Below are 27,165 nucleotides of genomic sequence, written 5' to 3'. Positions count from 1 at the left end.
GAACCTAGAGCTGAAGGGACCCCACAGGTAATCCACTCCCCTCATATAACAGGGGAGGAATGTTTCATGACCTCAGAGGCCATAAATATTGGGGGCAGGACTTCATTTCTGAGCCCTGGAGCAGCGGTTTCATCACTCCCTTGTACTTATATATGGCTCTTGGAATCCTAGGATGTCATAGAATGCTATTTTATTTATTTTTATATGCAAATTGCCTAGCCCTTCCTGCTCTTCTGCCTTGGAACCAATGCTGAGTACTTATTCTAAAACAGAAGGGAAGGGTTTAAAAATAATACTAATAATAGTAGCAGCATTTATATAACACTTTAAAGTTCGCAAAATAATGTACAAATATTGTCTTATTTGATCCTCACAATAACCCTGGGAGGTAAGTGCTATTATTGTCCCTATTTTACAGTTGAGGAAACCAAGGCCAATGGAGGTAAAGTGACTTGTCCAGGATCCCAAAGCCAGTGAGTGTCTAAGGCTGGGTTTTAATTTAGGTCTTCCTGAATCTTGGTTCAGTGATCAATCCACTGAACTACCTAGCTCCCTCTAGGTGTTTGTACTCTCAACGCAGAAGTTAGAACAATGCTTGGACCATAGTAAGTGCTTTGTGTGCTCTGTCCAGGTCTTTGTTCTCCCTTAGATCTTTGCTATGCAGAGCCATGGTTTTCACAGCCAGGAGAGTGTAGGCTCGTGCTGTAGATAGACAGTGGAGGCCTCACAGAACCAAATTAGAAGGCAGATCTCTTCTAAACCATCCTTAAAAGGAAATCCTCTCTATTACAGCTCAGCTGTTGCAGGGAAAAAAGATCCGTCCAGTCTGCAATAGAAACCACTGAGGCAGAATTCTGAACCAATAACGATTTATTAAAGGGATTTGGTTCCTTTTAATGAATGGGACCTCAAATCTTCCTCAGGATCCGAGATGACCTTTTCTTTCTCATCACAAGTTTTTAGAATCCACAAGTCCACCTTGACCAGTTGGTACAGTACCAAATTCAAATTCTCACTGGTGGTTACATGTCTATAGAACATTGGTGGTCACTAGGCAATGGGCAGACAGATCTCCCTAGCAGAATCCCACTCATTGTTGGGCAATTGAGGGAGATGACAAAGGGTCGAGGGGCTCCTAAAATAACTGGGGGGGGGGGCATCTGGGTGGCTCAGTGAATTGAGAGTCAGGCCTAGAGATGGGAGGTCTTAGGTTCAAATGTGGCCTCAGACACTTCCCAGTTGTGTGACCCTGGGCAAGTCACTTGACCCCCATTGCCTAGCCCTTACCACTCTTCTACCTTGGAGCCAATACACAGTATTGATTTTAAGATTTTAAGATGGAAGGTAAGGGTTAAAAATAAATTCCATGAATGGTCACAAGAGGGATAAGATGTGGGTTATCTCGGCTCACAGATGGGCAGGACGTATGCCCATCGCTGGCTAAAGTGTCATAAGATGGGTAAGGGAATACTTATCTCCTCAGGCTGGAGGAGGGGAAAGTGTCAGTGGGTTGGGGTCCAGATGATCCACTTCCTGATGTTGGCATTTACTCTCCAGGCCATATGGGTGGGGGTCCTCTAGCTTGAACCTTTTTGGGGTTAAGCAAGGATACTCATGACTCTTAGTCTATAGTCTTAAACCTCCTTATTGTGACCTAAAAAGTCTGATAGAAGAAAGAATCCTTTTTACCCAATGTCAGTAGACTATGGATCTGTATAAGATCAATCTTGATTGACTCCATATGAATGTGGGTAGATTGAATAATCCCTTATGTAAAGCTAAACTGAGTCATATTGATTGGAAATACACTAGGGATAGGTCATACTAGACTGTGGATAGATCATAGATCAATGATTCAATCAACAAATCATTCAGCCTTCCACTGAACACCTTTGAGAAGGGGGAATCTGCTACATCCTGAGGGGGTCCACCTTGTCCATTCTGGAACAGCTCTCATGCCTCAATTATTCTCTTTTCACCTCCCACAACACACACCTCTGCTCCTGGTTTGCCCCCAGGGGCAAAACTGAGCAAATCTGACTCCTTTTCTTTTAGACAGCCCTTCAAATATCAGGAGATAGTTCTCAGTTCTCTTGAAGATCTTCAGGATAAAAGATTCCCAGTTCCCTTGACAGCCAGATTTTGAGACCCTTCATGGTTCTGGTTACCTTCCTTTGGTTCTCCAGTTTGTCAGTGATCCTTCATAACCTATGGCCTTCACTCCTGGACTAGAGGCTTCAGGTGGGGTGTTGCACTGCTGTCTAGTCTTCTCCCTACTGTTCTCTTCTTGTAAAATTGATTTTTTGAACCAAAATGTAAGATTTTGCATTTATTACTACCAAATGTTATTTTACTAGATATAGCCCATCATTCCAACTTATCAAAATATTTTTGCATTTGTCATCCTGGATGCATTTGCATCCAGTCATCCTGGATATTAGCCCTCTCTTCCAGCGTTGTACTATCTCCAAATTTGATGAGTCTGCCATTTATGCATGGATCTGTGTTGTCAGAATGCTAGATATTGTAAGCCCAAGTTTAGGCCATGAGAGCACTCCGCTAGACTTCTGATGTTGCCATCAAACTATTAGTTACTTATTTGCAGGCATCTAGCTAAGCTTGCAACCAGTTTTGAATTCACCTACCTATACTATCTCCTACTTAGGCAGCAGCCTATATGGATAAAATGCCAAAGTAGCAGGGACTCAAGTTCAAGGCCTTCCTCTGTCATGCCCTAACTTGGTGATTCTGAGCAGACACTTAATGGCTCAGTGCCCCAGGCAACTCTCTTGCACTACTAATTGTCCATCAATTGTACAGTGTTCCCTATCATGGAGGGAGTTTCCACACCACATCTTTACATCTCCAAAATCATCCCTCTTATTGAGACAAAGTAAAACGAGACAAATTCCACTCCCAATTCAATGGAAGGAGGTCCTGGGGGAAGGATTTGAGCTGAATAATAAGGTTAATTAATAAAAGGAATTGTAATATAATTCCTTTTATTAATTAACCTTATTTTCAGATTTCAGGTGAGGGAGGGGAAGGTGGGGGTGGTTAGATGAATAAAGTAAGGCAAGGGATTGAATTTGAGAGGAACTGGAAGGAGAACAAACTAGGTGCTTAGATTAGTGTGAGTCTGGCTTCCGGATTCTTTGGGAGAATGTTGAAGGGCGGAACAGGAAAAACAAAATTTAGGAAGATAAAAGGCTTAAGGAGGATCTAGGACCTGAAGGGGAAGGCTGATGGTAGTTGGCAAGAGGAAGGAAGGTTAAAAGAAAAATAAAGTGGAACAATGAGAGGTTAAAGTCAACTGGTGAAGCAGACTGGCAGGTGAGGCAACTGAGGCAACAAGTCTGAGGTTGATGAGAGTCCAAAGGGAAGGGGTGTGTGGCTACATCATTGATAAGACCAAGGAAAGGAAGCCATGACAGTTCTTGCTTTATGTAAATTTGCATTACATAAAGAATTTCACATTCTAAAAAATACTTATTAACTTTACTGTATAATATTGTGCTCTCTCCTTTCCCACTCCTCAGAGGCCCCTTACCCCCCAAAAAACCCCTTTGAGTGAAAGTAGAACCAAAAAACTGCTGCCACCCCATGGAGGCTTGGCTTGAGACCTCTACTGCTGAGAGAGACCTTTGCCCCAGGTTGCTCACTTGCCCAAGCCCCAAAGTGGTTGGTCTCCACTGACTCTTGTCCCTTCTCCTGCTCCGGCTTCTTTGTGCCTGGCCTTCACGTGTCCCCTGTGCCAGCTGCTTCCCTGCCTCCCTTCCCCACATCCTAGAGCAAAAGCATATTACATAAAAATCGATTTGCAGAGTGGTCCACTTCCTTAAAGTGAGAACTGTCTCTAAGTTATTGATAATAAGTTATTATCAATAAGTTATAGTGGTAATTGGCCTACAACTTGGGGCTTCAGGTTGGGGTACAAGTCTCAAAAAATAAGACTGAAAATTCTAACACATGGAGAGTAAGGAAAACTGTAGGAATTGCGCTGAGAGTGCAATGGGTATATTTCTGCTACAAACAAATGCTACTGCCTACATTCCAGGGGCAGGCTTTCTTCCCCTGGGAGGAGCCAGGGAAAAGATGAAAAAATGGGAAGAAGACTTCTCTTTACATGGACAGGGAATGTTCCTGGAGGAAACAGCAGCGAGGCTTTAGTGGAGTGACAAGAGTGGAGGCCTGGGAGGACCAGGGACAGCTACACACCCCAAGCCCTAGAATAGACTTGGAGCTAGCTCTTAGTGAAGGGAAGGGGGGGATGCTCATGTGACCTTGGGCTGCCTTAAGAGAGGTGGCAGAGAATCCAGAAATAAAGGGTCTTCTGCCAGGGTCAGACCACATTTGGATGATTGTGTTCAGTTTGGACCACTACACTGTGAAGATACTGGTGTCCAGAAGAAGGCCAGGATGATGAAGGGCCTTGAGATCTGTAAACCTTAAAATTTCTTAGACTTATAAATGTTGGAAATTTCACCATTGGGAAATTTCATACTTGAAAAATTTCCTATTGATAGTGGGTCTTGGCTATTGGAATGTGAACCCCATTGGCATGGGAGGTTCCTCCTCCTCCCTTCTTAAGATTACTTTAGGACAGAAACCTTTTGCTGAACAATGGAAAGGACTTTGACCTATGCTTAAGCATAGAACAGGAATTTCTTTGAGTCATGATTGATTTTAGAATTGATACAATGGAGATACTTGGAATCAATCTCCACCCTACTCAGTCCTAACAGGATTTAGGAAGGGCTGCAGCATAGATCAAAATTTAATTATTCCAATCTCTACCCTACTCAGGGTAACAGGATTTAGGAAGGGCTGTAGCAAAAGATCAAGATTTAATTATTTGAGAATATGACCTTCAACAGACATGTGCAAAGCCACAGACCTCTGGGGGGTCCTGGGTTAAGCTAGAGCCACCATTGGCACAGGGAAAATGATGGACAGTGATTGGTAGATGGGAGAACTGAGGGGAGAGAACTTGGATGGTTTCCTTAAAGATAGAGGGGTCTGAGGACTGGGGGGTGGTGGGAGAGTTTTGGCTCTGAGTGGTTGGAGAGGTGCTCTTGAGAAGCTTGCTCTGAAGGAAGCTGGAGGTGGAGGCCCCGGAGACTGTTTCTCCATTTTGGTCACGTGAGTAATAGGGACTGATCTCCTTTCTTTGTCCCAGCTATCTAAGGGCTTGGGCCTTTTGGCCCAGCCTAAACAGAGGGGGTATTTAAGCCCTATTCCCTTCTCTCCCCTTTCTCTCTCTCTCTATCTCTAATTCCTTTCTTCCTCATGTTTGTAATTAAACTCTATAAAAGGCTGACGGCTGACTTGAGTTTTCATTTAGGAATTACATAGCTGAATTCCTTGGCGACCTTAAATTAACATATATCAGTCTTTTAAAGTGATTTCCTTGTCACAGATCATGCTAATAAAGGGTCAGTTGAAGGAATTAGGAATGTTTTGCCTGGAGAAGAAAAGTCTCAGGAGAGAGATTTTAAAATATCTGAAGGACATCTAGGTTGCATAGTGGTTAGAGTACCAGACCTGGGGTTTGGGAGGACCTGGGTTCAAATTTGGTCTCAGACATTTTCTGTGTGACCTTGAGCAAGTCATTTAAACCCCATTGCCTCACCCTTACTGCTCTTCTGCCTTGGAACCAATGGGAGTATTGATTCAAAAGGTTTTTAAAAAATGTAGAGAAACTATCCAGAGCATTCCTCTGTCAGAAGGAAAACGAGGCTGGTCTTGTGAGACCTGTTCTTGATGAAACCAGGCTGGTTCTTTAGAATCACTCCTTCCTCTTCAGAATTAACATTAGGCAGGTAGTCTATTGTCCCTCAAATGGAGAATGGCTGAACAAATTGTGGTGTCTGATGGTGATGGAATACTACTGTGCTGTAAGGGATCATGAACTGGAGGAATTCAGAAAGAGCTGGGAAGACCTCCATGAACTGATGCAGAGTGAACAGAGCAGAACCAGGAGAGCACCATACACAGAAAGTGAGAGACTTTGCTAGTAATAGCACTACAATGACCCAGGGCAATTCTGAGGGACTTATGAGAAAGAACGCTGTCCATAGCTAGAGAAATAAATGTGGGAGTAGAAATCCAAAAGAAAATATATAATTTATCACTTGTATGTATGGGATTTTGGGTTTAGGTTTTAAAAGATTATTATAAAAACAAACAATATGGAAATAGGTTTTGAGTGGTAACACATGTGTAACCCAGTGGAATTGCTTGTCCACTCTGGGAATAGGGAGGGAGGCAACATGAATCATGTAACCATGGAAAAATATTTAAAGAATAAAATTATAATTAAAAGCTAAAAAAAAAATAGTTTAGAATTTTCCCAGAAATCAAAGTCAAGTTCTTTGACCTCTCATTTGCAGTTCTTTTTTTCTTCCCACACTTGTCCTCCTGTCCTGCTGTAGCTCTCCTTTGCTCCATCACCTTTCAAAAGTCACTCATCATGGAGCAGCAATTGAAAGTTAGACCTATTCAAAGAACAATTTGACATCTGAGTGGACCCCAGCAGCTTTTGCAATAGTCCAGGCAGGAGATGATGGGAGGCCTGCACTGAGGGGATGGTAGGCAGTGTCAGAGGAAAGAAAGGGGCAAATTGGAGAGATATAAAGCTGACGCCAATAGGCCTTGACAACAGATTGTTCCTGGGTGGGGGATGAGAGAGTAAGGAGTCCAGGATGATTTCTATGTTATGTGACGATACAGCAGAGGATCCTGGAGAGGAACCATTAGATGCGGAGGAGAATTGTGAAGAAGCCTAACAAACCAGAGAAGAGAGAGCCCAGGTGCCTTGGGGCTCCTTTCTCCCTTCTGGTTGGCACTGGGGTCAGAGGCTGAGCTGTGGCACTAGGGAAGCCTGGATTCTTCCTTCTATATCTCCCAGCTTTGTGGCCTGTCCCAGCTAGTTGCTCCCCTCTCTGAGGGTGAGTTTCCTCATCTGTCAGAGGTGATGGTGGTATTTGTAGTATCCTCCTCCTGGGGCGGAGGGTCCTGCTTTGTCTCCTTGGGCAGCCACCGTCTACCCCTGAGAATTCTGGAGCAGCCTGGTGCTGGCATGAAGGAAGCCCAAAGGTAAGTGAGACTGGCATGGCCACTCTCTGCCCCCTCTGCCTTCCTGCCCCAAGCCAGACCTTTCCCACTGGGTGGTCCCAATAGACTCTGCAGCCAGAGACTAAACAGTTCTCCTTCACTGCCCACCAGCCGGTCTTCTCTGGCCTCCTCACTGGGGGCCTGCTGTGGCGGCTTCTGCAGAGTTTATTGTGCTTGGCTGGGATGGTCTTGGCTCCAGCTCCAGGAGGTGCCCTGCTGCTGTGACTACCCAGCAGGGGTTCAGGGCTGGCTTCTGGACTCACAGGGAGCCACACTCCCTACACATGAGCTTCTTTCAGGAGTGCCATGTGCTCTGGCCAGCCATGCAGCACTTGCCCCTGGATTCCTTTGCCCAGCCACATCTTTGAAAGGGCGTCTCTGTTCCCTGTGCTGGGTCTCTGCCTGCTCGTGGCTCACCCTGGGCAGGCTGACCTTTTCTGACCCAGGCCTCTCCAGAGCCCCTTCCCTGCCCTGTTCTGGGTCTTCCCTCTCTTCCTGGTTCCCTCTCCTCGACACTTCCCTTCCTTTTGTGCTGGGCCCCAGCTGTCTGCCACTGGTCCTAAGTGGGGTTCTTGCCAGGCCTCTGCCCTGATCCCTGGCCTCTCCTCTGTGCCATCTCCCTTGAGGACCTCAGCAGCAATCCTCTTGATTCCCTGATCCAGCCCTGATTTAGCTCCCAGGCAGCAGCCCCCCACCAGCCCCCGCCAGCTTGTCAAGAGGATGGAAGGAGAGAATGTAAAGCATCAGGTTAGCACAGTGCCTGGCACAGAGGAAGCATGGTCTCACATGGAATGTCCCAGAGTCCTCTCAAGGGCATCCTGTGCAAACCGAGCTCAGTCCTGGGCTTCCTACGGATTCACAGCCTCAGGCATCCCAAAGGCCTCATCTCCCTCGTTCCCCCTCCTGCACCGCCACTCCCAAGGCCACCGTCCCAGGCCCAGAGCTGAGTGTGACACCCTGCTCAGACCCCTGGCTGTGGGGATAAAATGCCATTCCCTCAGTTTGGCCTTCAAGGCCCTCTCAACCGCCTTGCCAGTCTGTTTCATCCTGTGGTTCTTAGTGTCTTCTCCATTGCCGTCAGACTGGCCAGCATCTCCTGCCCTCCCTCCTCCTCGAATTCTGAGCTCCCCTCCAAAGCCCAGCCCAGCCACCATATCCTCTCCTCTGTGAGACCCTCCTACAGCCCTCTTCTCTGCCGAGAGCTCTTGAAATGCCTATGTATGTGCTTTGTTTTCACTTATCTGGGCTATGGTATCATGGAAGGAGCTGGGCTCAGATCCCACCTCCACATTTTCCAGCTTTGTGGTCTGGGACCTCAAAGGCTCCTTCCAGCAGAGCATCGTTTCCCCCACCCCAGTCTAGGATGCAGGGTGCTGTTCCTTTTCCTGACTGTAAGTTCCTTGAGGGCAGGAGCACCTTCATTTTTCCTCTGTATCCCCAGCACTCCCCGTGTTGTCTGGCACCCAGGAGGTGCCTTTTCAGTGGCGTTCCCAGCAAACCCCAAGCTGGGAGGTATGTAATAGGACTCCTCTCTGGGGTTAGTTGTTTAGCCATTTCCAATTCCACGGGCCTACTTTATGTACCAGCCCCAATTGATCGCTGTATTATCCATGGTTTAGCTCTTCTCCCTGACCCTCATTTTCCTGAGCTGTGCCCTCCTTCTCCCATTGTGTCCCATGGATGTAGGCTGTGCCCCAGAACTGCCCTAGAGGACTGTTGGGGAAGGAGAGAGAGGAGGGGGAGCTTCTTCTGTACAGAGGGGCTCTGAGCCTCCCTAGCCCTGGAACTGCCTTTGGCCAGGAAAAGCCAGCTCATGTGGGTGGTCATGGTTTACAGCATAACAAGGGCTCTCCTTATGGCAGGAATTAATTTTGTTCCCATTTTATAGGTGTTGAAACTAAGCCTCGGAGCAGTTAATTGCCCCAGGTCACTGTGTGCCCAGCCTGTCTGAGGTAACTCAGCTCTCAATCTATGCTCCCCCATCTCATTTCTGCAGCTTCCTCTCTCACTATGTAGTGCCCGCCCCTCTCCCTTTGGTGCCAGGCAAGACAAATTGGAGTAGAGGCCATCTGCCTCTTGCACTGCCTCACTCAGAGCTGTGGACTCTTCAGAGAGCCAAGCCTGCCTTCCTGAGTCTATTCTGAGTAATTGAGGCTGTTTTGCTGTCTCTGCCCCTTGGTTTCCCCCCAGAGCCTCTTTAGCAGGGTTTCCAGTCATCATGACCCACTCAGGGCATGAAAAAGGGCAAGGGGCGTCCTATGGAGAGCCAGAGGTGGCACTAGAGACCTTTCCACCTCATTTAGTGCCAATTAGAGAGTCTCAGAGCTCCAAGAGGTTTCAGGGGCATCCTATTTGGTTGGTTCCTGGATAAGAATCTTCTATGAAATATGCCCAGTAGGCAGCTCTTCTCCCCTTGCACACCTCCAGGAATAGACAGCTCATTACCAGGTGGAGCAGCCCCTTCCATTCTAAGATCACTGTCATTGTTGGGAAGTCTGCCTTATTATTCAGCCTCATCTGTCTCTGCATTTCTCTTCTTGGCTCCAGAGTGCCAGGACAAGTCTGATCTTTCTCTTCCTCCACGACAGTGACCAGCACCTTCTGACCAATACCTGATGTTTCTAGTCAGAAGGGGCCTGAAGTGGGGCCTCTTCTGAGATCCTGGACTGAACTTGGGACCCCTTGCTGGTTATCTCTGATTCCAGGTTTATCCTGACTGCTCCCTTGGGTCCCTGTTCAGTCTGTTAGGGAAGGGGAAATCTGGGAGGGGGGAAGGGGTGGGGAGTGAGCATTCCTGGGGGTCCAGGGAGAGCACACAAAAATCTCTGGGTCTGGCACTTCAGAGGTGGCTGGACCCCTAATGATACCTGGGCAGTTTCAGTAGAGGAGATGGATAATGAGACAGTGGGTATGTAAAGAACTCTGGGGGAGATTGGCTGGGGCAGGGAGGAAGTGGAAGTGTGAAGGGCTCTAGGGAACCCGTCCATCCATCTGTCCTTTTGGGATCCGTGTACCTGCCATTGGTCAACACATAACCCTTGCCTTGTTTGTGAGGGCATGTAGTCCCCCTTTCTTGGAGAGCCCCACACCCTGAGTGCCTGAGAACCAGAAGGGGGGCCCAAGTGCTCCTCCTTCCCAGCCCCCTTAGATCTTACAGCTGGAGGTTGCCCACGGCATCTGTGGCCCAGGTGGAATGAAACCTGGGTGACTCTGGGCAAGGAAGGCACGTCCTTTCCTTCTCTGTAAAATGAGGCTTTTATACTCGCTGTGCTCTTTGGGCCTTTCCTGGGTTCTTGGTCTCTCTGCCCCTGCCCCCCAGGGGGAAGGGAAGAGGGAAAAGCTTCTAGACGGCAATGATGTCTTGGCAACCGTAGCTTCTGTGTAATATCAGTGAGGCAGGAGCGGAGATGGGATGTGAAAGAAGGGGGGTGAGACCAGAGCTGCTGAAAAGTGACAGTCTGCAGAGGCTGCACCACCGCATGGAGAGTACATCCAGGAATGCTTATAAGAGGGCCAGAGATTTCTACCCGTGGGAATGTGGGCCACACAAATGGGAGAGGTCTGCCCCTCTTCTGCCTCAGCTTTTTCCACCAAGAGACAGCCTTCAGAGAGAAGGTAAATGGAAGACTCATCTCCCCAAAGTGGGGCCCACTGAGGCCCAGGAAGTAGAAGAGGCTCCACGTCTGTCAGAGAGGAGTGTTGAGGCTCGAAGCTTCCAGCACTCTCAGGAATCCTTTAGGTTTGGGGAGGGGGGAATTGAATTTTCTACAGGGATTATTTCTGATGAGTCATGGGGGGAGGGGCAATACTGGGAAATGTTTAACAACCTGCTTTACAAAAAAAAAAAGACTTCTGAATTTAATCTCCATTATTAACTTTTCCATCACTTAAAAAAAATTTTTCCCCATTTGAATTAGTTTATTTAGTCAATTTAGAACATTATTCCTTGGTTACAATAATCACATTATTTCCCTCCCTCTCCTCCACCCACCCTTCCCACAGCCAATGCACAATTTCATTTGGTATTACTTGTATCCTTGATCAGAACCTATTTCCATGTTGTTGGTATTTGCACTAGGATGTTCATTTAGTCTACATCCCCAACCATATCCCTTCAATCCATCCATGTATTCAAGCAGTTGTTTTTCTTAAGTGTTTTTTTACTCCCACAGTGTTTCCTCTGGATGTGGATAGTGTTCTTTCTCATAGATCCCTCCAAGTTGTTCAGGATCACTGCATTGCTGCTAATGGAGAAGTCCATTACATACCATTGTACCACAGCGTATCAGTGTACAACGTTCTCCTGGTTCTGCTCCTCTCGCTCTGCATCACTTCCTGGAGGTCGTTCCAGTCTCCATGGAATTCCTCCACTTTATTATTCCTTTTAGCACAATAGTATTCCATCGCCAACATATACCACAATTTGTTCAGCCATTTCCCAATTGAAGGGCATCCCCTCGTTTTCCAATTTTTGGCCACCACAAAGAGTGCAGCTATGAATATTCTTGTACAAGTCTTTTTCCTTATTATCTCTTTGGGGCACAAACCCAGCAGTGCTATGGCTGGATCAAAGGGCAGACAGTCTTTTATTGCCCTTTGGGCATAGTTCCAAATTGCCCTCCAGAATGGCTGGATCAATTCACAACTCCACCAGCAATGAATTAATGTCCCTACTTTGCCACATCCCCTCCAGTATTCATTACTTTCCTTCCATCACTTTTAAGTTAAGTCAATCAACAAAACAAGTGGGGGGCAATCCAGATGACTAGGGCAGCTAGGATTGAGAACCAGGCCTAGAGGGGGGGGGTCCCAGGTTCAAATGTAGCCTCAGACACTTAGCTGTGTAACCCTGTGCAAGTCGCTTTTCTTCCACCTTGGAACCAATACACAAGTGATCAATACACAATATTGATTCTAAGACAGAAGGTAAGCGTTTTATTTAAAAAAAAAAAAAAGACAAAAATCCCCAACAAAAGTAAACCAAGTCCTCATTTATAAGTTTGTCTGTTTCTCTCAGGTGTCTGTGCTCACATTGGAAACTGAATGGAAAATTCAGCTCTTTCAATCTGACTCTAAAACATGTGATTACTTAATAGACATTGATTAAGAGCTTCCAGTGTACCTGGTAGCCCTGGGTGCTGCTAAACTCTAGGAAGGCCCTAAAGTCCCTGCTTTGAGGCCACTCACAACCTAATAAGGGAGACTACATGAAAACAAGGTCCTATAAGATGGCCTGAGGTAAGGGCACTCCCTGCCAGGTAGCCTTCAAAAGGCCTGCCTACCACTGGAAGCCAGGAGCCCAGGGAAATGTGGCAGGAGCAAGAGAAGCTAAGGATAGCGGGAGTTTGGGCAGCAGTGGGGGATGGGAGAGTTCACAGTGAAACTTTACAGTGAGAAAAGTCACTACACCAAGAGGCTAACCACCAAAAAAGGAGAGCTGAGCCTACCATTCTCAACCCAAGTCCCTTCCTCTCCAGCCCTTATCATTAGGAAACTTTTCCTGCCAATCCAGCTGAAATCTGCCTCTTTGCAGCTCCTTGCCTTCCCAGCAAAACAAGGCTGATGCCCTTGGGGTAGGGGTAGGGCTCTCCAAGCTTAGCATGCCCACTTCTTTCAGCTGATCTCCAGCCTCTTCACTGCTCTGATTTCCTTCTTCTGTACCATCTCCAGCTGGTCAGTGCACTTCCTAAAACAGGCTTAGTGTAGAGATTGGATGAGGCCTACCCAGGCCAGAGGACAGGGGCATTGTCCCCTCCTATTCCTGGAAGCTCCATCCAAGGCACTATTTTCTGTTGACTCACACTGAGCTCCACTCAGACCTCCAGATCACTTTCAGACAAATTATCATGCAGTGGTCCTGTGCTTGTGAATTACAGCTGTATGACTTGTGCATTTCATCCAGTTAGGTTGGAGCTTGGTGACCCCCAGGGTGCTTAGTGAGCTGATGGGCCTGCTCTCAATGTGAGGTGTCTTTGGTGCTAAGCCCTGGGCTAGCAGGCTGGGCTGACCAGATCCCTTTGCCCCTTGGATGATCAGGACATGTTCTGTTTTCTGCTTTGTTTTTCAGAGTATGATCGCTTGGGCTTTCTTCTGAAATTGGACTCCAAACTGTGAGTAGCACAAGGTGGGAGGGTTTGGCCTGGAGGGAATGGAGGGTGAGGTTTTCAAGACCTCAAAGGCCTGTCTTTGACCTTGGGGAGAGGGAGTGGGAAGCTGGAGGCCTCAACAAACATCCAGGCCCCACGTTGCTTCCCTGAAGGCCCTGGGAGGCCCTGGGTTCTTGGCAGTATGGTACCAGGGTGCTACCACCAGGGGTCACTGGGCAGTCCTACTGACTCAGACTCCCTCCTCTCCCAGCTATCTCCTCAGCTTTGTTTCTTCTTCCACACCTTCTTAACCTGCCAGTTGCAATGGAGAGGTGGTGCAGAAGGGAAGGCCATAGGATTTGGAATTTTATCACCTGGGTTCAAAACCCAGCTGTGCAACTTGCTGCTTTAGGGTCACGGAGAGGGTTGGCCTAGGTGGCCTGATCTGTGATCTCATGAATAGCCTTGTTATGTGTCTCCCCTCTTTCCACTTTTCTCTAAATTGTCTTTTATCCCATTGCTAGATTGATTCTCCTTGTTTAGACAACTGGTGGCAGCCCCCTAAATCTCAGGGTGAGTCCTCCAGGTTCAAGATACTCTGTGGGTTCATATCCCTCAATACTGTATTTCATGAGCCTCCTTCAATGTGCTTTCCTTTTCTAGTTCTCTAAAGGATACAGTTAGTTCAAAGAAAAGGCATTTTAATGAAACAATAGTAAGAAAAGAAACAGGAAAAAGATTTTCTCCACAAACCCCAGCTCACAGGGTTTTCATAAAGTTGTGTTTTTTCAGAGTACGTGTTTTGGGTTTTCTCATCTGGTTACCTAGAGAGTCTCATCCCCGGTGCCAAGTTCTTTAGAATAAAGTGGAGGGTCCAGAGTAGAACTAGCTAAGGGCTTCAGGCTCAGTCTTTTCTTTGGACCGACTTCCTAGTTGCTAGGCTTGAGGTCTCCAAAGGCAAATCTTTTTTTTTTAAAGGAGAATTTTATTGATAACAAAAGCCAAAGGAGAAAGAATCGAAATGATACTTAGGACATGCCTATGCCATCATTGCATATTACCTCCAGTCACTGTGTCCTTAATTCTGCTTTCTCTCTCTTCTTCCTTCCTTCCCCTACTTATTGAGAAAGCAAAATATATATATAGGTTACACATGTCAAGTGCATTCCTGTGTTGGTTGTGGCCACTGCATGTCCCCTTCCCCCAAATATGTCCCTGCTCCCTGAGACCCTCACCTTTCTACCCAGAGGTGGACAGTATGGTTTATTGTGAGGCCTCTGGTCATTTTGCTGATCAGAGCTCTCTTACACTTTTCAGAGTTGATTGAGTTTACAATAATGTTATTATGAAACTTTCTCATGGTTCTATGCACTTCACTCTGCATCAGTTCATACAAATCTTCTCAGGTTTCTCTGAAATCATCCTCTGGCATTTTGGGGAGACTAGAAAGACAAAGACTGAATGGAAAATATCCCCTGCTTTCAATAAGCTTCTCTTCTATTCTCTCAGCTCTTCATGTGGAAATGGCTGGACTAACTTTTTGGCAAATTACTTTCCAGTTTTCCTGATGGTTCTCCCATCTCCAGGCCTTTGCTTACTTTGTTATACAGTGCCTTATATTTGAAAAGTCCTTCTTTCCTCCCTTTGCCTATTACATGCTTACTACCCTTTACTCCTGTCCCCTTGCCCTCCAAAGCTGCCGCCCAAGGATCATCACTTCTGGCATGTCCTCTTGTCTTCCCTGGTGTCTCATTCTTCAGCTGAGTCAGGAAGTCTCCCCAGTGCCTGACCCAGGGCTCTCTCTACGTGTTGGACAGTAGCAGGCAGGCCAGCTTCTTGTAGGGCCAGAGAGACCTGACCTAGTTCCCGCCCCAGGCAGCATGGATCCAGGATTCCCCAGCCCCCAGGCTCTGCTGTGGCCTTGACCAGGTGGAGTTCCCTGAGCAGTGAGCAGCTCCCAGATTTATTTCGGGTGCCTTGAGTGAAGCTCAGAGAGAAAATGAAGTCATTCCTCCCTCCCCCAGGAAAGGCTCAGCTTTCCAGGAAATGACTTTTGGAAATCCTTTAAGAGCCATTCTATTACCAGGTTAATAAACATTTCACTTACCTCAGTCATCCAAACAACAAGCACGTATTTATTTGTTTATTTAAGCCCTTATTTCGACCTTAGAAGCTTATGGGTTACCAGGAGAAAAGGGGTAAGGGCTAGGCAGGTGGATTAGGGGACTTGCCCAGTGCCACACAGTGAGGAAGTATCCCCTTGGCTGCCCCAACAAGCATTTCTTTTAGGCTCTAAGCTCTTCCTTCAGACGACCCTGGGGAAGCAAAGAAGGGCCCAGACAACCTGGTCCTTGGGAGCTGTCTGTCTAACCCTGCTATGCTGAGATCTCCTCCCCAGGGGAAGGAAGTTGTCTCCCTGGGGACTGTTTTTACCCATCTGAGACTGGCACTGCCCCGACCCCTGCCCAGGCCTGCCCACTCTAAGGCTGGGGGAGGCTTGGGGGGCCCAGGAAGCTGGTACAGAGCCCTGGGGGTCCCATTGCCCTCTGTGGGCCTGGCCATGGCCACAGGAGGGCAGTGAGTGCAGAGCCACAGCCTGGGCTTCAGCGATCCTCCTTGTCTGGGCTCGCTCTCCTGGGAACGTCCATGCACCTGTGGTCGGCTTCCTTTGCTTGGCCTTGTTGGCTCGTCCTGGTCTCCAGATCTTCTCCAATAATTAGGCTGTGGCCACACAAGAGAGATTTAGGACTTGGGGCAAGGAACTCCAGAGTTGAGAATGGGGGAGAATTGAATAGATTCACCAGGAGAGAAGGGAGCCAGAGCAGGCCCCATTGCTGAGAAATGCATGCCGGTGGTAGAGGGAGAGTCGGGACATGGTGAAGAGGAATAAGGCAGATTGGCTCCCTAACTGGGGCAGCAAGCAGTTATCAAGCACACACTGTGCACTAGGCATCATGCTAAGCCCTGGGGGCTGGAGAAGGGAGGAAGCCTTTATGGAGCACCTACTCTGTAGCAAGTGCTTTTTGCCAGTAAGATTTCATTTGATCCTTACAATAACCCTGTGAGGCAGATGCTATTATTATCCCCATTTTACAGTTGAGAAAACTGAGGCAGATAGATCAAGTGACTTTCCCAAGGTCACTCGCTAGTACCTGTCTGAAGCCATATTTGGACTCAAAGTTTCCTGACTTTAGGCCCAGGGCTCTCTCCAAAGGAAGGCAAGAGATGACGATTGCATGAAAGAGCAGCCAGGGATGTCCGTCCTCACGGGCAGGGCGAGGGTGGAAGGAGGGTGAGAAGAAATGTCTGAAATGAAGGGAAGTTTGCTAAGTATGGGTCTGGCACTCCAGAGGGCACAGTGGAAAAAGCAGGGGGAACTGAAGGGGGTTATGGACTGAGGTAGATGGGGAGGAGACGTGGGCAGTGGGCAGCTGCAGATCCAACATACAGTGCCAGCCTGGGAGTCCGGGCAGAGGAGCAGCTGATAGAGCAACTCCACAGAGAAGGGCAGGGGGATGGAACATTCCTGGCCCTGCCTTTGGGCCGCCGTCCCCTGGAGCTCCCAGCCTCCTGCCCTTTTGCCCACAGCCTGGCAGGCCTGGCCTTCCCTAGGGAAGAAGGGGGACCTGGGGCCAAGAGCCTGGCTGGCTACCTACCGCCTTTCCCCAGCTGCCCTGGCCTTTCACAGGTCTTTGGAAAGAGCTCTTGTTTTTGGCTAGCCCCTGGCTTTTGTCAAAGCCCAGCTTGCCTCACATCCCAGGTTCTGATCTGAGCCCAGGTTTTGTGATTTTCTGAATTTGGGAACCCCCCAGCGTTGCCCCTGCCCTGAGCACGATGGTCCACTGCAATGCCTCCTGCTTCCTTCCTCCCCCTCCCCATTTCCTTCTCTCCATTCCTTCCTTTCTCTTCCTCCTCCTCCTCTCCTGCTCTCCTGCCCCCTGCTCTCTTGTCTCTGTCCCTTGTGGTTCTCCTCCCCCTCCCTCCTCTTCCTCTTTCCCTCCTCCCTTTCTCCCTCCATCTCTCTTCCCCCTCCTTCTCCTCTCCCTTGCTTTCTCCCCTCTGTTCTCCCAGAGCCTGACCCTTCCTTTTATGGAACAGATGCTTCCACTTGAAAGCCTGAAGGCCGGCTTCTCTGTTCCCTTGCTCACAGACTCCTATTCTATGGCCTCCACATGAGCTTTGCCTCCTGCACCTGAACAGGACCCCCCCCCCAATTCTCCCCCCCAAGCCTGCAGCACACCCAGGCCTGGAAGCTCACTCAGATCAGCCCATTCCACTTGGGGGGCAGCTTTGGTGTTGGGGCTCGCCTTTGCTTCCTGTTCTGGCCCCATATCAGCATTTGGCCAAATTGCCCCCCACTGACCTACTCCAGGAAGGATGAGGCTGGGCCTGGGGCCTGGGTCATGGCTCTTCCTGGCCTTGTTTGCCCTGGTGGGTGTCCAGGGTGGGAGGAGGGGCAGTTAGGGTGACCCATGAAGGGTGGAGGGGGCCAGGGCAGGGACAAGAAGTGTGTGTGTGTGTGTGTGTGTGTGTGTGATACAGCCTGTATGTGTGCATGTGTGTGTCTACATGAGTATGTATGTGTGTGTCTGAGTGTTTGAGTGAGTATCTGTATGTATGTGTGTGTAATTGTGTCTCTAAGTGTGTATATGTGTGAATGTGAGATTGTGGGTATATGTGTGAGTGTGTGTGTGTGTGAGTGTGTGTGTGTGTGTGTGTGTGTGTGTGTGTGTGTGTGTGGTGGAGCTGTTTGGACCCCCCTGCTCTTGTGGCAGAGCTCCGGCTTCTTTGGTGACCGTGTGGGATGGATGAACTCTTGCAGGGCACCCCTAGTACCTGGGGACTCTGCCAGGTCCCTGGGATCCTTCTGATTCAGACTTATCTGAATCCTCTTAAAATTTAGCTTAAGGGGACCAGCCAACACAGGGAACCCCTGTGTTTTCTGTCCACACTGAGGACCCTGAGGGGAGCTGTTTGCTGCCCCCCCCCAGTCTTTTTCTCTGTCCTATGGTTCCTCGATGATATCCTTCATTCCTCTTCACCTTGGGTTCCTGCCCTGTCTCTGACGAGAGCCCTTGGGCCGCCGCTCACCTCTGCCAGCCTCGGGGTTCAGTCTCCCCACTGTCCAACAGCCCCAGTAGAGTGTCAGGCCTGGGGAGAGGGGCCTCTGCCCTTCTGGGGGGCTTGGGGTCAGCAACAGGGCGTTATATTTCCCAGAAGCAGCCGAGCCATGGGCGGCCTCCAGGTTAGCTCTGGGCCTCCCTCGAGATGTGGGCTGGCCTCTGGACGTCAGACATTCTTCATCCGCTTGGTCTTTCCTGTGTGGATGGAAACTCCTCGAGTGACTCCAGACCTCTCCGGCCTCGGTGCCGTTAGCCAGTTCTCCTCCTTCCCTGCGGGTCTAGCCCAGAGTCCGGGCCGAAGAGAGGAGGGAGCGCCAGGCGTGCAGAGCCTCTGGAAAGAGCTGAAGCCGGGTCGGGTCGGACCGAAAAGTCGGCATTTTATCTTCAAGCCAACAGGGAGTCCCTCTTTGTGTTTTCTTCTTCGTTTTCCAGGATGTGGACAATTCTTGGTAAGAATGATCGTAGCTCCAATGAAAACATTTTCAGCCGGTGCTTGTTCTTCTCGTACCGTAAGCATTTAAGAAGAGTAATTAAGCAACACCAATAGGTACAGGGCAGGCAGCAGTGCGTGCCCATTGCCCCCTCTCTGGGGTGAGTAGAGAAGCGTGCAGCAGCCTCTGTTGGCAGGCCTTATCCTGGATCAGTGAACAGGGTTTGCCCAGTGCTGGCCTCTTCCTCCCGACTGGATGGAGTGGAGGCAGACCTCATTGACAGATAGGGGAAGCCAGTGGTTGGATGAGTTCTTCAGGACGGAGCCAGGATTTGAACTCACACCATTCCTGACTCCAAGCCCAGGAATCTGGCCCTTCTGGTCTTCTCGGGAGAATTGGAGGACTTCCCAAGTCTTTATTCCCCTACCTGCACTCAGGACGGTCTCTTTGCTGCTGCCTTATTGGCTGTCTCCTCGACCACTTCTGGCCAAGTCTCCCCTTTGATCTTTTTTCTCGCTCCCAGTTCCGCCTGCTTCTCTTGGGCTTTTCTGTCCAGTCTTCTGGACCCGCCTCCTTCCGATGGGCCATTTCTCTGGACTTGGACTTTGCTGGGGGAGCGTTTGCACTTGTTCCATAGGATTCTACAACTTGGATCAGACCTGGTTTTCCTTGGCTCCTTTTATTCAATGTTGATCTCTGCTTCTCGGGTGGTATTTTCAGCTTTTCTTCTCTTTGGAGCATTTCTTTCCAAGGGAGATTGGAAGCAGCTGGCTCCCCAGGACCTCTGACTGCTCTCTTAACAAGCTTACGGCCGAGGCATCCCATGCGCTCGAGGGGTCCGGGCGCTGCCCCTCATCCCACAACTACTCACTCACCTTACGAGTTCTCATTTCAGGCTGAAGCCGATCGAAGGGGCCCTTCTGAGGTTTCCTCATAAATTAGTAGGAATTCATCCTCTCATTCGTTAATCTGTTAGCACTGAGCCCTCGCCACAGTTTATTAAACAAGACAGAGAAATCTCTTTCCCCATCAACTTTGTTTATTTCCTGGCCTCAAACAGCTTCATCTCAGAAATGGAAATAAACATCAGTGTGGCCGAGTATACACTATTAACAGGGTAACAAACAGCAAAGGAGATTAATCGGTTGAGTAAATAGCTCAGCCATGTATCCCAGTGAGAAGAATCACGGTCACTGTTAAATATTTACTGTAACTGTGAAATTCTTTTTAAATCTGGAAATGGACTCCTGCCATTCATCTCTCTGAGGATTCCAGTCAGATCCTCTCGAGAATTCTCCGAAGATGTCCCTTCCCTCTGAGGTCTCTTAGTCCTTCCTCTCTCTCCTCAGGCCCTTTGAGCCCCCTTCCTAATGACAGTTAAATTGTCCTCCCCCAATTCTATTTCCTCCTGAAGATCTTGGATGATCCAGATCTGTGTGCGAGTGAAGCTCCTGTGGAGGCGGGGTCATGGTAGGGAGGCCAGCACACAGTAATCACGGGCTCGACATTGGCTGTGTTGTGATTACCAGCCAGTGCCTTTAAATACTTTCACCGATATGAAGCTCACTATTGCCCGAGTACATCTCATTTTGGGAAATCTCCACTTGTTAAAAAAAATCCTTCCTTGTGTTAAGTCAGGAGCCGACACCACGGGCCTTCTCCCCATTGGTCCCATGGTTACTCCCTGAGGCCGAGAAGAACACATCTAACCCTTCCTCATAATGACTGCCATTCACACATCTGGAGACGGGCAGCATGTTCTTTTCACGTCTTCTCTGGTGTCCTTCTTGGTGCTCATTAGTTCCTGGATCCCAGGGCGGAGAGACGTAACCTCCACTATGATGACAAGGCTTATGAACAGCCCATAAACCACTGGGGAAACACTGACACAACCAAAGTGAGATGAGACATGTAGAAAATGAATGGCTGGTTAAAAATCTGGAGGTCTAAGTGGACCACAAACTCGGTATGGGGCAGTGGTAGAAGCAGCAGCCAAAAAAAACCCTAATGGGATCTTGGGCTGCATTGAAAGAGCTACACTGTCCAAGAATGAACCCCAATCCATCTACCTGCATCAGACCTCGTGTGGACTACTGTGACAAGGGAATCACTTTAAAAGACTGATATATATTAATTTAAGGTCGCCAAGGAATTCAGCTATGTATTTCCTAAATGAAAAACTCAAGTCAGCCGTCAGCCTTTTTTGGAGTTTAATTACAATAGGAGTAAGAAAGGAATTAGAGATAGAGAGAGAGAAAAAGGGAGAGAAGGGAATAGGGCTTAAATACCCCTTCTGTTTAGGCTGGGCCAAAAGGCCCAAGCCCTTAGATAGCTGGGGCAAAGAAAAGAGATCAGTCCCTATTACTCACGTGTCCAAAATGGAGAAACAGTCTCAGAGGCCCCCACTTTCAGCTTCCTTCAGAGCAAGCCTTCTCAGAGCCCACACGAACCACACCGACCAACTCTCAACACTCCCCCTCAAGTCTCCAGACCCTCCTATCTTTAAGGAAACCATCCAAGTTCCTCCTCTCAGTTCTCCCATCTACCAATCACTGTTCATCAATTTCCCTGTGCCAATGGAGGCTCTAGCTTAACCCAGGACCGCCCAGAGGTTTCTGGCTTTTGCACATGTCTGTTGAAGGTCATATTTTCAAATGATTAAATCTTTGATCTAGGCTGCAGCCCTTACTTAATCCTGTTAGGACTGAATAGGGTGGAGATTTATTCCAAGTATCTCCATTGTATCAATTCTAAAATCAAATCATGATTCAAAGAAATTCCTGTTCTATGCTTAAGCATAGGTCAAAGTCCTTTCCATTGTTCAGCAAAAGGTTTCTGTCCTAAAGTAATCTGAAGAAGGGAAGAGAAGGAACCTCCCATGCCAATGGGGTTCCCATTCCAATAGACTATCAGTAAGAAATTTTCCAAGTATGAAATATCCCAATGGTGAAATTTCCAACATTTATAAGTCTAAGGAATTTTGAGGTTTACAATCCCCCCTGATGATCATTGGGAGACTAGTCTCCCCATTGATCATTTAACATAATCATTTTGTAGTTCTAAATTCACTTCTAACTAAAGATATACACAATATTCAATTTTCTAAGAGAAATTAGAATAGTGAGAGAGGAAATAGAAAAGAAAAGAAAGCAAAACCAATGTTTGCTAGGCGCATTGACAGAAAGCCAAATTAGGGGCAGTCCCTTTTGGCATAAATGTGTACAGTTACAATAAATGTTCAATCAAAAGTTCAGTCCAATCAATCACATCCAAAGTTCATTCTTGATCTTCTTGATGAAGTGTAGGTTTTCGGCATCTTTCTGCAACAGTTCATTCTCTGGATATAAAAGTTTCAAGCTTCTTTCTTGAAGATCTTTTCTCGAACAAAATCAAAATCTTTAAATTTTTTATAACAGTAAAATCTTAAACAAAAGTCTTGGATTTTTATAAAAATACAATCTCAAACAAAAAAAAATTCAAAAATTCTTAGATTTTAAATTAAAATACACTACTGAGTCCAATCAGTCAGTCAGCAAGCATTTATTAAGTGCTTGCTGTATGCTAAGCACCAGACTAAGCACTCATGATCTAAAGGAGGGCAAAAGCATAGTCCCCGTCCTCAATGAGCCCACACTAACTAGGGAGGCTGAATGCAAATAACTGTGTACCAAAAAGAGAAATTAGTAACAATACATAACATTGGTCTAGTGCTTTCAGGTTTGCAAAGGGCTTCACAGGGGTTACCCCCTTTCATCTTCTTTGCTTTGTAAATTCTGAGCCTCCCAGTTTTAAAAGAGACCAGCGATAAGGGAAAAAAGGGACCTGCAGGTACAAAAATACGCATGGCTGCTCCTTTGGTGGTGGGAGAACCAGAAACTGAGGGGCTGTCGGGCTCTGGGGAATGGCTGTGAGCAGGTTGCGGTGTGTGGCTCTCCAGGAGCCCTGCTGTGCTGTGAGCAGGGGCTGTCACAAAACCCTGGAAAGACTTGTATGAACTGACGCAAAGCGAGGTCTGCAGGAGCAGAAACTTTCAGTGATCCATGGGAAGGAGCGAAACCATTATGGGCAATGCAAGGGCCCAAGACAGCCCCAAGGACTGATGTAGGAAAAAGCCAGAACAGCCATGGCTGGGGATACGGATCGAACCTGCCCTCCTGCTTCTTGTTTCCTTCAGGAGCTTTTCTTACATGGGCTGGATCTGGAGTTGCCTCCAAAGACTTGTTAGCCCTCAGGGGAGGGGGGAGGGAATTTAGATGGCTAAAGGTCAGAAAGCCACTGCTAAAATATTGTTTCTATACATAATAAAATAAAAAGCAAGGTAAAAAAAGTAAATAGTTGAAAACAAAAGGATGTTGTTCCACGTTAGCGCCCCTGAGGAGGGCCTCGAGAGGGGTGGGATCCTTGCTGTATGCGGGCACCCCGGTGACCCCCCAGCTTCCTTTGGTGTGTGGTTAGACTGGTGACTCCTGGAGGGCAGGGGCTCCCTTGCTTTTTCTTACTTGTGCCCCCCAGCTCTTAGCACAGTGGCTGGTCCATAGTAGGTGCTTAATGAATGTTTGTCCAATTGAATACTGAGGACCAGAGCTGTTTCCTTTTTGCCTTTGTATCCCTGGTGCCCAGTTTGGGGTCAGGTGCCTGATTAATGCTTGTGAAGTGAATCCATGTTGCCCGTGTCGCTGCGGAGCTGAGGGCTTCTCCCTTGGGGCCTAGAGGGACAATCGGTCTGTGACGTGGGATCCAGTGGATGTTCAGCCAAACATCTGGGGTGGCCTTCGACGTCCTTGTCAGCCTATGGCATTTTGGAGTCGGGCCTGTCCATGAAATGCTCCCTGTTCCGAGCCTCTTGTGGTTTGGATTACAGATGGCCTGGGGGTCCTGCGCCCATGCAGGGGCTGCTCTGGGGGGGTGACTCAGCCAGCCCAACACTCCCCCTATTCTTCTCCTACACAGGCAGAGGCTCATGGCAGTGGCATTTTAATTGAGGAACGGCCTTGACTTTGCCTGTTTGTTGTGAGAGGGAGCCTGGCATTCTAGGGCCGGGGGGCAGTCCTCTGCGGGGGAGCCTCCTGGAGCCTGCTGCCTTGGGGTAGAGAGTCCAAGATGCTCAGAGAGGGAGAGAAGGGAGCTGGGCCTTCCTCGGGGCGCCCACTCCCTCTGGGGGAGCTGCAGTTGGCTTTTCCCAGGCCTCTGGCCCAGCGCTGTGAGACACCAGAGCCTCATGAGGCCACCCTTCTCTTCCTCATGTCTTCCCTCGTATGCTGGGATAGAGTTAGGTGGGCAGCAAAGAAGTCATCTGGGTGGTTCCCAGCAGGGACCCCTCTGCCTTCTCTGGCGCAGGAAGACCTGAGCTCAGATCCCACCTCCAGTACTCACCAGCTGGGTGAGCCTGGTCAGGTCACCTAGTCTCTGCCTGCCTCAGTTTCCTCAACTCTAAAATGGTGCTAATGATAGCACCCGTTTCTCAGAGTCATTGTGAGAACCAAATACGGTTGACAAATGCTTAGCATGGTATCCAGCCCACAGCAGGCATTGAACAAATGTTTCTTCTTCTTCTCTTCCCTTCCCTGGGGCAGCCTCTTTGAGCTCCCCTGCCCCAGCCCTGTGGAGGATTCCCTGAGGCTCCCGGCTGTGTCTGTCCGCAGGATGACAGCCTCTTCCTGAGCCCACTGGAGTGACCCGCAGTAGGCTGTGTGGGTGTCTAGGCCCCTGGCCTGCCTGGCTCTGACCCTCGGGAGGTTCCTAGAGGCCCCTGGCTGCCCTCCATGGTGCCACTGAAGTCAGGGCCTAGTTGTGTGGGTATCCACGAGCCCGTTGCCCTGTCATTGTCTCTGGAGTTTTAGGAATCCTGCCTGAGAAAGCCCTTTGGCCTGCCTGTGAGCTGCTGACTTCTCCCAAGAGGCTCCTGTGGCTGGTCTAGGGAGCCCGGGGTCACCCCTGCCACACAGCCAGCTCTTGAGGGGCAGCAGACGGCCTTGCTGGGCGTCCCAGCTTCGAGGAAGGCTCGTGGCCCCTGTTCTGAGCATCAGACTCTGGGGGTTGATTCCTCGGTCCTTCCCATTACCCTACAACCTGCCCCGACGCCTGTGGCTGCCCACGTTCCCTGCAGCAGAAACAGGGCTGACTTGGAACTCAAATCTTGTTTCTGTCACTCCCCTGCGGGCTTGAGGGCACTTCCTTCATCTCTCTGGACCTTGGTTTCCCTGTCTAAAAAGTACCCGAGCTCTAATTGGAACTTGGATCTTCTTGACTCCAGGCCAAGTGCTCTAGCCACTCCTCTGCCTAATGGTCAGAAAGGTAGTGAGCCTCCTGTCTTTGGAAGTGTTGGAACAGAGAAAGGAGATTGCTGTAGAGATGAGGACAAGCGGTTGGGTCCACACATGGCCCTCCAGGATCCTTCACGAGAGAAAGGAGCATCCCTGGGGCGGGGGGGGGGGGGGGCAGGCAGTTCAGGGCAGACTTGGAAGGGCCGAGGTCTTTGGGAGTTAGATGGATTGGGGGAGGGCATCTGTCGGAGATCTCCGGCTGTCTCCAGACGTAGACTCGAGGAACCGGGAGGGCTCTGGGCTTGCTAACTCCGGACTCCTTTTCTCTTCTCAGGCCTGCCGAGTTAGCCACAAAGTATGCCAACCTGTCAGACGGGGCTTGTAAGCCTGGCTACGCATCTGCCCTGATGACAGCCATTTTCCCCAAGTAAGTGCCCTCCGTTTGTGCCCCCCCCACATACTTCCTGGGCCTCTGGTGGCCATTGGGCCAAGGTTTTAACCCACGATTTAGGTAAGACGAGCCTGCCCAGCTGGCTCCTGCCCACGGGGGCCTCTGCCTGGGGCCTGAGGCTGAGGAGACCCAGGAAGGAGCTTCTGTTGGAACTTCCCTATCCCAGACCTGGCAGGATGTGAATAGGCAGGAGTGAGGAAATTGGAGGCCAGATGGACAGCAAGTGAAGTGCCTGGCCTTGCTGACCGACTGCCTGGGCAAGCCTGGCTCACATGACGTTGACAAGGACTGACTGCTCTGTGCCTGGAAAGTTCCTGAAAGCAGCCCCTTGGGGGCCGGGGCCGGGGCTATCTGCAGGCAGCTGCCTCAGCTCAGCTCACTCAGGCTTCTGCCAGGGCTCCTTCTGGGGCTGTGGCCACCTGGTTGGCCGTGGAGCAGGGCAGAGGCCTCGGATAGCGAGCCCCATTTGCCCTTTCCTAGGGAGAGCAGCTTGGAGAGCATTGGGCTCCTGGCATCCAGCTTTAAAGTGGCCCCAGCAGAGGGAGGACTGGTTTGAAGGAAGCAGGGACAAGAACATGGAACTGTGTCCCCTCCCAGCCTGTGGAAATGGGTGGGAGGAAGGGCTTGAAGCTCCATTCTTGGCTGGCTCTCAGCCTGCCTTGGCTTATCTGGGCTGGGACTGCTGGGTGGTCAGCTGTGCCCGATGGCTCCCTGTTAGTCCGTGTGGGTGTGGGAAGGGTCTCTGCCGGGCCAGTGATGGCTCCTAAGGGTGACGCGGGGAGACACCATCATATCCTCAGCTGGCTTGGATTGGCAAGTGAGCGCTGTGTGCATTTGTGATCAGGCCAGCTGGGGTGCTTGTGGGACGTGCCTCGGTCCGTGGCACTGAGAACCTCCTTGGGCCCATTGGCCACCTCCGTTAGGGCAGCCTCGCTTGTCATCCCCAAGGACTGGGCCTCAGAGCCCTGACCTAGTCAGCAGGCTGTGGCCAGATAAAGGTCAGAGTCTCTGAGCCGGGCACTCCAAAGGCATAGTGGATGGGAAATGGGCCGGGGGCATTTTCAGGAGCTAAAGGAACAAGGGAGCTCCAGAATCAGACTTGGGGAGAAGTTTGGGGCCAGCAGTGGCTGTAGAGACCCTGCAACCTTTGCCACCCGCAAGTCTGGAGCCCCACGTACCAGCGGGCAGACTGCTCTCTGGCCACCTACATGACCATCTACTGCAAAGGAGAGGGCAGGGACGAGGGGCGAGGGCCTGGTAGCCAGAGCAAGAGAACAGGCCATGCTTCCGGGCCCAGGAGGGTGATAGGGGCCTAGAAGCCCAGCACAACAGGTGCTACAACCAGGAGGGCAGCCCCATGGCCAGCCAACAGCAGAGCTCAGTGCCTTGTCAGGTGCAGGGAGCAGGGCGAAGCCAAGGCTGCCTGACAGCCTGTTCTGAGCTCCACCAAGCAGAGGAATGACAGGCAGCCCAAGACAAGTCAGAGCCTCTCCCCAAGGCCTGGGCCTTCTTTGCCGTGGCCAGCCCCAGCTGTAGGTCAGGTGCTAAATATCTCCCTGCGGGTTCTCATAGCAGCCATCTAGCTTCCTTTTGGGAGAGCAGGGTGATTAAGTAAGAAAGATGGAGAGAAGGAAAGTGAGAGGAGGGAAGGGAAAAGGAGGGAAGGAGAAAGGAAAGGGAAGGAAAGTCAAGGAG

At 49.5% G+C, this 27,165-nt stretch overlaps 1 protein-coding gene across 12 annotated transcripts in view; it reads left to right on the top strand.

Moving 5' to 3' along the window:
* Positions 1-27,165, top strand: part of ST3GAL3 (ST3 beta-galactoside alpha-2,3-sialyltransferase 3) — a 143,749-nt gene that overhangs the window by 59,263 nt on the left and 57,321 nt on the right. For 9 of the 12 annotated variants that reach the window (XM_056815276.1, XM_056815273.1, XM_056815277.1 and 6 more), the window contains 2 exons: positions 13,184-13,226; positions 25,354-25,446. In XM_056815276.1, the coding sequence (XP_056671254.1) occupies positions 13,184-13,226; positions 25,354-25,446 (136 nt within the window). Of the gene's footprint in view, positions 1-3,037; positions 9,069-13,183; positions 13,227-25,353; positions 25,447-27,165 lie in introns of those variants that run through there. The other 3 variants (XM_056815280.1, XM_056815283.1, XM_056815279.1) reach the window with 2 other exon arrangements.

This window comes from Monodelphis domestica, chromosome 2 (genome assembly GCF_027887165.1).
Source record: "Monodelphis domestica isolate mMonDom1 chromosome 2, mMonDom1.pri, whole genome shotgun sequence".
NCBI classification, from domain to species: Eukaryota; Metazoa; Chordata; class Mammalia; order Didelphimorphia; family Didelphidae; genus Monodelphis; species Monodelphis domestica.
This window is presented reverse-complemented; position numbering and strand designations above follow the sequence as displayed.